General features: G+C 43.3%; 1 protein-coding gene and 1 long non-coding RNA gene across 2 annotated transcripts; both read right to left on the bottom strand.

Moving 5' to 3' along the window:
• Positions 1–672: 672 nt before the first annotated feature.
• LOC139836144 (uncharacterized) lies at positions 673–3,147 on the bottom strand. Its single transcript, XR_011752509.1, has 3 exons — positions 2,155–3,147; positions 1,558–1,617; positions 673–1,077 (listed from the first exon to the last, which is right to left on the bottom strand). It is a non-coding gene; the product is annotated as an uncharacterized lncRNA (long non-coding RNA).
• Positions 3,148–6,390: 3,243 nt separating this feature from the next.
• LOC127335473 (E3 ubiquitin-protein ligase WAV3-like) lies at positions 6,391–9,988 on the bottom strand. The gene is made up of 3 exons (XM_051362124.2): positions 7,875–9,988; positions 7,278–7,337; positions 6,391–6,797 (listed from the first exon to the last, which is right to left on the bottom strand). The coding sequence occupies exon 1, from the start codon at positions 9,975–9,977 to the stop codon at positions 8,769–8,771; it is 1,209 nt and encodes a 402-aa protein (XP_051218084.2). The 5' UTR covers positions 9,978–9,988; the 3' UTR covers positions 6,391–6,797; positions 7,278–7,337; positions 7,875–8,768.
• Between the last annotated feature and the right edge of the window lie 910 nt (positions 9,989–10,898).

Genomic DNA, 10,898 nt, shown 5'->3' with positions numbered 1-10,898 from the left:
TGGTTGTTGTGGTGCGCCACTAGTATTTTCATAGTAGTGGAGCACCTGTTTTTGGTGCGCCACTGCTATATAGCAGTGGAGCACCACTAGAGGGGTGCGCCACTACTAGTGATCTTACGACACCATTTGAGAAATCCTTTACTATCCATATATGTCATTAATAACAAAATACAATTAAAATATTTCTATTTTTGAGCTAATTCCATAAAATGAACAAGAGATGTTTCAAGTATGGTTTCACTAACATTTTGGTATAGAAGAGATATGACATATTGCATATAAGGGTTATACATGATTTTCCAAGCTTTCCATTAAAAAATTATTTACGATTCACATGTGTTTCAATTATTTTGCTTTGTTTTCAGAATTTTTTCAGTACATTTATAAAAACAATTTTTTATATATCTTTGAGCTAATTCCATAAAAGGAACAGAGATGTTTCAAGTATGGGTTCAATAACATTTTGGTATAAAAGGGATCTGACATTTCATACAAGGGTCGTACCAAACAAGCAAATTATGTTCCACGGAACATTTTTTTAGTTGCAGATACCAAACAGGAGCCAGGATTATATCAACAAAGTATAGCATACGCCATTGATATTTGATACATTTGTTTACAATATAATATCAACAAAAGCACCGTTCATATGGACAAACCACCACCAGAATATTCTTCAAATCTGGATTTTTTTGATGGATTTTAACAAGAATTTCTCAATCTGGGCCATTATAAAAAAAAGTAGGAGAAAAATTAAACTAGAGAGAATTGGATGATTTAGAAATCACACGGGATAGACGACTGACTTTCAGATCGGACAAGAAATAGCAAACACCTATATCAATCTTCAGATCTGCATCCTCATCAAATTGAGAGAAAACAATTCCTACATCAGAAGCGAATCCCAAACCTAGCCCGCACATGAACAAGGTGGCGGCGGCCGCCTCGGCTCGTCTTCCTCCGGCGGCTCTCGACGAGGAGGCCGAGGCGCTGCGCTGCAGGTCCAAACTCGTGAGCGATCCCTTGCTCATGCACGGCGCGGCCGTCCTGGCCGTAGCCCAGGGTGAGCACTCGAATCTGACACAAATATGATTCACCACATATTTCAGTTATATTTCTTTTTACAATATAGTTTTGGTTTGTGTCAGATTCTTCATAAAATATGTTCAAAATTTTGTAAGCAACTCAAATCTACCTGCAATGGTTATAATTTGGTCGAAGTATGGGTTCAATATCCAGTAATATCTTGGTACCAAAGAAATATGGCAAATATCACAGATGACAATATTATATCATGGATTAACCTCGACCAAAATAATTTCTCAATCCGGGAATTTTTTCTGTTGGATTTTGATAAGGATTTCTGAATCAAGGCATTACAAAAAAAATCAGAAAGAAATATAACTGAAAATTTGACACCATATTGGAGAGTAAAATTCAGATTGAACCACCAAAAATAGGCAAAATCAAAATCACTATCCAGTTATACATCCCCATCAGACGATTGAAACAAAATAGTCACCAGATCGAGAAACGAATCCGAAACCTATTCTGCACCTGAGCATGGTGGCGGCCGCTGCTTCGTCGTCCTCCGGTGGCTCTCGTCTAGAAGGTCATCTGCAAATTGTAAAGAATGTATTGATGGGCAGTACATCTGTTTCCGCTAACAATTTTTTTTCAGCGAGGTCCTTCAAGTGATTTTGGTCAAATGACTGCAACCTATATCTTCACAAGTAGATTGAGAAACTGATAATGTTCACCTCATTGCTCTTGATTTTGACACCTAGTGATTACCTGGCCCACACCCTTAACTTATACTTGCATTCTATTTCCTCTCTTTGTCTGAACTAATGCACTCAACAGATATATGTCAGTCAGGTACTCCAAGTGATTATGTAATACCCCCCCCCCCCCCCTAGATTCTTTGCTAGTAGATTGAATAAGAGAATGGTCCCTGTTACTTTGCAGTTTTATTTTCATTTTGATGCAATGTACTTGTATATATCCTGATCCATGCACTATCTCGCACATAAATAGTTATTTGACATCAAAAGTAAGGAGGGAATATTCACATCCGGCCTCTTTCCCACATAAATAGTTATTTGATCTTTTCCCACATAAATAGCAGGCTTCAAAATGTACAAACAACTTTACCTGGAAGTAGCATACGGAAGAGAAGATGCCAACAGTATATCATCACTTGTCTAGCGTACTAATCCTGCCATCAATATTTCATAACCTGCTGATCCACACCAGAAATTCAGTGCACTGTTCTATTAGGAGCAGATCAACTGAATGTGTATATCAAAGAAATCAGAAACAGACTACTACAGGATGTGGGATGAAAGATTGCTACCGGATAAGACAAAACAATTGAATCTACTGCAAGGAAATCAAACAACAAAATAAAGGGAAATCTACAACAGTATTGTAGTAGGCTAGTAGCAGAAATTGGATACGATGTACCAAGAAAAATAAAATTGGAGGTGATGCAGTGACTTCTTGTAATATGAGTGGCCAGAAACTCCCCTAAATCTGAGGAGACAGAGCTCCTCCAAACACACATCCGGCAACCACACACAAAGATACAACAGCCATGAGCTGGGGGACGTCCACGGGGAAGTTGTGCAGAAGGAGACCCGAATCAGGAGCGCCATGGTGACCTGGGAGTCCAGGATTAGGTGTAGTTCGACGGGAAATCTAACCGGGGAGCCGTGCAATCGATGCATAAGGGTAGCCGAAGCCACGCCGGCGTTCCAATCAGCGGCTAGGGCTGGAGCGTAACGCAGCGGCGACGAAGGGGAATCAGCGGAGGAGACCAAAGTCAACACACGCCGGTGAGTAGCTGCGCTAGGAGGTGGTGCTCTTGTACGGCACCACCGTTCTGGCCGACAAAGTCTGTATGGAGGACGCCGTCCCTGATCGCCACCTCGTCGAAGCCTCGCCAACTGCCTCGCCGCGCCGCCTCGCCGCTGCTTATTTAGTGGATCTCGATCCAGTACAGGAGATAAATCATGGGAGAGAGAGCAAGCCGGAGAAGAAGCAGCTCTAAGGGCCACCAGTAGATACGTATTGTATCAGTAGCGCAGCTTGTGTCAGGGCAATACTCAATAAAAAATCAGTATACCGCTTCGGCCAGCACGCATCGCAACCAACCAACGCACGGGCAGATGGACGGAAAGACAATTCTGACGGAGCCGGTAACTACCGGACCAAAATCAACCATAGAATATATCGTGATTCGTGCAACCTGCTCTACCCCAGGATCGGTATTCCTTCAGTAAATGGTGTATCTTCACTTACTGCTATTCTGTGGACCCTACCCACGTCGTTGTGTCGGCAAACTCAACGGATGCTTTTCATGCACTCTCTCTTCGGTTATTACTCCACCACAGCTAGCTAGTCCCAGGTCTGAGTGAAATCCATCCCAGTGTTTTCATATACTAATTAGAAATCATGTTTTGTATAATTTTTAAGAAAATTTGTAGATGTTCAGCTCTTTTTTTCACAAATATTCTAGTTTTTTTTATTTCTTCACACGGATATGATTCACACATATTCCAGTTTCCTTTTCAAAATAGTTTCAGTATGCTTAAAATTTGGAGCGCGGCGGGTGCTACACACTTGGGTTCTATCATGCCGCGAGAGTGATCTTTTGTTTTCCGAGTTTGTACTCGGCTTGTAACAAACCATAACTCTTTCTTATTCAATGAATGGGGCAAAGCTTTTGCCCCCTTTCTTTCAAAAAAAAAAGTATGCTTAAAATAGCTCCAAATTTTTGCGAGCAACTCAAATCAAACTATCATTATATTTTTCTCAGTATGGGTTCAGTAATGTCTTGATATCAAATTAGTTTCAATTCATTTCTAAAAATAGAATCAAATGGTTTCCAATTTTTGTGAGCTAATTAGAATAAAATTAAGAAGATATTTTCCAACTATGGTTTCGTTAACTTTTTCTTATCAAAGATTTATGATATATATTTCATACAATACCAAAAATTGGGTCATACCAATTATGAACCAATTACAGCAAACAAGAGATTGATAGGGGTCGGTCAGCATCATCATCCTCGATTCCTTACAATCACCGGCAAACTCGAAATTACATTCGCAACACATAGTTCTTCCAATATAGTCGCAGCAACGCGAATCAAAGGGGATCCCCCGCGAATCGAAAGGTTGTTCATAGGAAGAATAGAAGGTTAGTTGCTAGGATCGAATCTTACCTTTGCCACAGCGATTCAAAGGGAAGGGACTCCACCTTGATTCGACGCCGCCGCCAGGAGGAAGGGAGAGTCGCACTGCGGTGAAGACGATTCAGATCCGATTCTGTGTCGACACCCCTGAGATCTATGAAGACAAGAACAGCTCCGCCGTGACTCCATTACCACGGTCTGTGCCCACTTAAATCGTACGGTATGTTTCTGTATCCGACCAGGGGAAAGGTATCTTCCAGACAATACGACATAACAAATGCGGAATTGGGGAAAGCTGTCCGCATCTCAACGAAAGAACGAACGGTCGATTGGACACAGGTAGTTACCGGTTCCGTTAGAAAATCCGCTGACAGGAAAGTGAATTCTAACGGAACCGGTAGTTACCGGAGTCTCACCCACCAATCAACTACCGCCACATCATCTAGTATCACATGGGTATTTTTCCTGAAATCCTTGTATCTTGATTTACTGCATGTCTGTGGAGCCCACCAACGTGGATGTGTCTGCATTATTACCCATATGTGCTTTCCATACTCTCTCTCTTTAATTATTGATCTCCGCCTCCACCACAACATTTGAGGGTGAAATATATTTTAACTATTTTCAATACAAATTTGAAGTTATGCTTTGTAAATTTTAAAACAACTTTATAGAAGCTCCCTATAAGATTTACACATATTCCAGTTATATTTCTTTATTTCCAGAACAGTGTAAGTTTGTTTCAGAAAAAAATCAAAATATCTTCAAAATTTGTGAGCTACTCAAATCAGATTCTGTAACATCTTGGAATCAAAGAAATTTTACATATATTACTCACATTTATATAATTTTTTTCATACCTAGTACAATCCAACTAGGTTTCGGACATCAACTATTTTGATTATGGATAGCATTATGATATGAACAAATTATGGTATATAATATTAAAATGTGAGACTTTTTTTAATATCAAGTTGGTACAAACTACATATGCCACATTTACCATGTTTCAAATATTGTATCAGTTTTAAAATAAATGACAAAATCTTCCTACGAAATATCATGTCACAATTTCCTATTTTCGTAAGTTCATAGAAGTTCCATATATTATTACCATATACTCCAATCATCTTACATTGTTTTCATAAAAGTTTTAGGTCATGATAATTTTTAAGAAAATATGCTCCTTTTTTCGCACATATTCCTGTTTTATTTCTTTTTCACACAAATATGATTCACATATATTATAGTTCACTACTAGAAAACATGCTATCAGTGGCGCACCACTTTTTGTCATCGATGGCGCACTAGTGGTGCGCCACTACTATCACGCCATCGCTAACAAGTTAGTAGTGGCGCACCACTCATGCGCCATTGCTAACTCAAGTAACGATGGCGCACTATCTAGTGCGCCACTACTAACTTATAGGTGCGCCACCCTTGACACATCCTTATATTAGGTGCGCCACTGCTAAGTCTGGGGTGGAGCTGAATCATAAAATAAATATAGCAATGGCGCATGGTTGTTGTGGTGCGCCACTAGTATTTTCATAGTAGTGGAGCACCTGTTTTTGGTGCGCCACTGCTATATAGCAGTGGAGCACCACTAGAGGGGTGCGCCACTACTAGTGATCTTACGACACCATTTGAGAAATCCTTTACTATCCATATATGTCATTAATAACAAAATACAATTAAAATATTTCTATTTTTGAGCTAATTCCATAAAATGAACAAGAGATGTTTCAAGTATGGTTTCACTAACATTTTGGTATAGAAGAGATATGACATATTGCATATAAGGGTTATACATGATTTTCCAAGCTTTCCATTAAAAAATTATTTACGATTCACATGTGTTTCAATTATTTTGCTTTGTTTTCAGAATTTTTTCAGTACATTTATAAAAACAATTTTTTATATATCTTTGAGCTAATTCCATAAAAGGAACAGAGATGTTTCAAGTATGGGTTCAATAACATTTTGGTATAAAAGGGATCTGACATTTCATACAAGGGTCGTACCAAACAAGCAAATTATGTTCCACGGAACATTTTTTTAGTTGCGTATACCAAACAGGAGCCAGGATTATATCAACAAAGTATAGCATACGCCATTGATATTTGATACATTTGTTTACAATATAATATCAACAAAAGCACCGTTCATATGGACAAACCACCACCAGAATATTCTTCAAATCTGGATTTTTTTGATGGATTTTAACAAGAATTTCTCAATCTGGGCCATTATAAAAAAAAGTAGGAGAAAAATTAAACTAGAGAGAATTGGATGATTTAGAAATCACACGGGATAGACGACTGACTTTCAGATCGGACAAGAAATAGCAAACACCTATATCAATCTTCAGATCTGCATCCTCATCAAATTGAGAGAAAACAATTCCTACATCAGGGAAGCGAATCCCAAACCTAGCCCGCACATGAACAAGGTGGCGGCGGCCGCCTCGGCTCGTCTTCCTCCGGCGGCTCTCGACGAGGAGGCCGAGGCGCTGCGCTGCAGGTCCAAACTCGTGAGCGATCCCTTGCTCATGCACGGCGCGGCCGTCCTGGCCGTAGCCCAGGGTGAGCACTCGAATCTGACACAAATATGATTCACCACATATTTCAGTTATATTTCTTTTTACAATATAGTTTTGGTTTGTGTCAGATTCTTCATAAAATATGTTCAAAATTTTGTAAGCAACTCAAATCTACCTGCAATGGTTATAATTTGGTCGAAGTATGGGTTCAATATCCAGTAATATCTTGGTACCAAAGAAATATGGCAAATATCACAGATGACAATATTATATCATGGATTAACCTCGACCAAAATAATTTCTCAATCCGGGAATTTTTTCTGTTGGATTTTGATAAGGATTTCTGAATCAAGGCATTACAAAAAAAATCAGAAAGAAATATAACTGAAAATTTGACACCATATTGGAGAGTAAAATTCAGATTGAACCACCAAAAATAGGCAAAATCAAAATCACTATCCAGTTATACATCCCCATCGTACGATTGAAACAAAATAGTCACCAGATCGAGAAACGAATCCGAAACCTATTCTGCACCTGAGCATGGTGGCGGCCGCTGCTTCGTCGTCCTCCGGTGGCTCTCGTCTAGAAGGTCATCTGCAAATTGTAAAGAATGTATTGATGGGCAGTACATCTGTTTCCGCTAACAATTTTTTTTTCAGCGAGGTCCTTCAAGTGATTTTGGTCAAATGACTGCAACCTATATCTTCACAAGTAGATTGAGAAACTGATAATGTTCACCTCATTGCTCTTGATTTTGACACCTAGTGATTACCTGGCCCACACCCTTAACTTATACTTGCATTCTATTTCCTCTCTTTGTCTGAACTAATGCACTCAACAGATATATGTCAGTCAGGTACTCCAAGTGATTATGTAATACCCCCCCCCCCCCCTAGATTCTTTGCTAGTAGATTGAATAAGAGAATGGTCCCTGTTACTTTGCAGTTTTATTTTCATTTTGATGCAATGTACTTGTATATATCCTGATCCATGCACTATCTCGCACATAAATAGTTATTTGACATCAAAAGTAAGGAGGGAATATTCACATCCGGCCTCTTTCCCACATAAATAGTTATTTGATCTTTTCCCACATAAATAGCAGGCTTCAAAATGTACAAACAACTTTACCTGGAAGTAGCATACGGAAGAGAAGATGCCAACAGTATATCATCACTTGTCTAGCGTACTAATCCTGCCATCAATATTTCATAACCTGCTGATCCACACCAGAAATTCAGTGCACTGTTCTATTAGGAGCAGATCAACTGAATGTGTATATCAAAGAAATCAGAAACAGACTACTACAGGATGTGGGATGAAAGATTGCTACCGGATAAGACAAAACAATTGAATCTACTGCAAGGAAATCAAACAACAAAATAAAGGGAAATCTACAACAGTATTGTAGTAGGCTAGTAGCAGAAATTGGATACGATGTACCAAGAAAAATAAAATTGGAGGTGATGCAGTGACTTCTTGTAATATGAGTGGCCAGAAACTCCCCTAAATCTGAGGAGACAGAGCTCCTCCAAACACACATCCGGCAACCACACACAAAGATACAACAGCCATGAGCTGGGGGACGTCCACGGGGAAGTTGTGCAGAAGGAGACCCGAATCAGGAGCGCCATGGTGACCTGGGAGTCCAGGATTAGGTGTAGTTCGACGGGAAATCTAACCGGGGAGCCGTGCAATCGATGCATAAGGGTAGCCGAAGCCACGCCGGCGTTCCAATCAGCGGCTAGGGCTGGAGCGTAACGCAGCGGCGACGAAGGGGAATCAGCGGAGGAGACCAAAGTCAACACACGCCGGTGAGTAGCTGCGCTAGGAGGTGGTGCTCTTGTACGGCACCACCGTTCTGGCCGACAAAGTCTGTATGGAGGACGCCGTCCCTGATCGCCACCTCGTCGAAGCCTCGCCAACTGCCTCGCCGCGCCGCCTCGCCGCTGCTTATTTAGTGGATCTCGATCCAGTACAGGAGATAAATCATGGGAGAGAGAGCAAGCCGGAGAAGAAGCAGCTCTAAGGGCCACCAGTAGATACGTATTGTATCAGTAGCGCAGCTTGTGTCAGGGCAATACTCAATAAAAAATCAGTATACCGCTTCGGCCAGCACGCATCGCAACCAACCAACGCACGGGCAGATGGACACCGGTAGTTACCGGATCCGTTAGAAAAACCGCACTCCTGCGCGAACGCGTCCTGGATCACCGCCTCGTTCTCGATAAACGAGAACGTGCCGCCCGACGCCTCGGCGACGACGTGCATCGCGGCGGTGTCGTGGTCGCTGCCGAAACCGAACGTGTGGATGGGCGCAGTGCGATCACCGGCAGCGCTGTCCGTGCGCGCAAAGTATGGCGGGATGAGCGCTGCGTAGTTGGGCGGTCCCCGGCCGAACGCCTGCCTCATCGGGGTGAAGTTGTCCTGACCATCGGAGAGGAGCACGACGCTGGAGACGCCGCCGTTCCTGTACCGGCGCTCGTCGAGCACCTTGGCGGCCGTGCGGAGCCCCTCGGCGATGTTGGTGCCGGGGCGTGCCGTGAGGGACTCCACGGCGCGCGCACAGAGCGCCTTCCCGGCGTCCGACATGCGCGCGAGCCTGGTCACGCGGCGTGCCCTGGAGGAGAAGGACACGATGCAGAGGCGGTCGTCGGGGCCGAGGATGTCGATGACGAACCGCATCGCCTGCTTCAGCAGCGCCAGCTTCCTCCCGTGCATGCTGCTGCTGACGTCCAGCACAGTCACGAGGTCGAGCGGCGCGCGTGGCGCCGGAGCGTCGCCTGCCGCGTCAGTGCCGGGAGCCTTGAGGTGCACGAGCACGGCGAAGTTGTCGCGAGCCGAGTCTCTGGCGACGGCCGGGTAGTCGGTGTGCGTCTTGACAACCACTGCCCCGTTGTATGATGTTCCTGATGGCCGCCGGTCATCAGCCGAGGCCCCAGCGGCCAGCCCCACCTGCTCGTCGTCGTCGAAGATGACCGGATCTGCTGGCTGGATGGGTAGTCGCCGATGCTGCTGCGGCGGCTGCACGACATCCACGGGTGGCATTGGGTCCGCCGGTCGCACGAATGGCAGCTCGCGCCAGTGCGCGTTGCAGAGCGGGCAGAGCTGCTGTCCGTGCGCGACGCTGGCGGAGATGCAGTGGAAGTGAAACGTGTGGGAGCACTCGGCCGTGAAGATGGCCTGCCCCCCGCCGGCGCCGATGCCGCCGAGGCAGATAGCGCAAGGATTCATCTGGGCAGAAAGCAAATCTGGCTCAGAAAACAGGGGGCAACTGTACGAGGATCAATCCATGTCGAATGAGCACACTGTGTGCAGACACAAATTTGACAAAAGAAGTGCGAAATTAGACGGAGGATTCAGTCACCTGGTCAAGGCCCTCCATCCCTGACTGGAAGCTACCAAGCCAATTAACAAAATGAAAACCTGTGACAAAACCTAAGCCGGATGCTTCATCTGAAAGGGAAGAACAACACAGATGGATATATTATTATATTGTAAGTAATGGTCGCCACGAAAGCTGACCCCGACAGCTCGAATCAAGTGCTGCTTAAACAATATTAACTGAATTTCGTGGAACCGTAGTCTGGCTTCTTTCATTTCTCCGTTGCATTTTCTTCCTCGGATTAAGTCATTTTTCGGCCAACGCGTACACCGACACTTGTCATGGGCTCTCCGTCCCAACGGAAGGCAATTGACTTCGTTCAGGAATGGAGAACGGCGGGGATGGACGATCAAGGAAATCATTTTTGTCCACGTGACTTGACTTTGAATGACTTGTCAGGTAGCTAACAATAGTTCCAAAAAAAAAAACAGAAGATTATTGAGCAGAGATGATGAAATATGAACCTGGTTCAATTTACAGAGAACAATCCAACGTGTTCCCATACTTGGAATTGTAATTAGCAGAGGAATATGTGTCTCAATAGAGCATGTGTAACATGTGTGGTCGAAGGACTTACTCATTGTGGGAGTAACATAAAATGTAACATCACATATGACGTTTTAGTAACATGACATGACAATAAATCTATACCTATACCTAATAATAAAGGGAGAAGCGTTTCCGTGGTTTGGTCCGTATGTTTCAGTCGTCCGCCTGTTGTTTCATCCGTCGCTGTTACATCGTGTGTTGTTTCTTTTCCTCTAAACTCT

The sequence above is a fragment of the Lolium perenne genome, chromosome 2, assembly GCF_019359855.2.
Source record: "Lolium perenne isolate Kyuss_39 chromosome 2, Kyuss_2.0, whole genome shotgun sequence".
In the NCBI taxonomy this organism is placed as follows: domain Eukaryota; kingdom Viridiplantae; phylum Streptophyta; class Magnoliopsida; order Poales; family Poaceae; genus Lolium; species Lolium perenne.
Note: the sequence above shows the minus strand (reverse complement) of the source record. Positions and strands in the feature narration are given on the sequence as shown.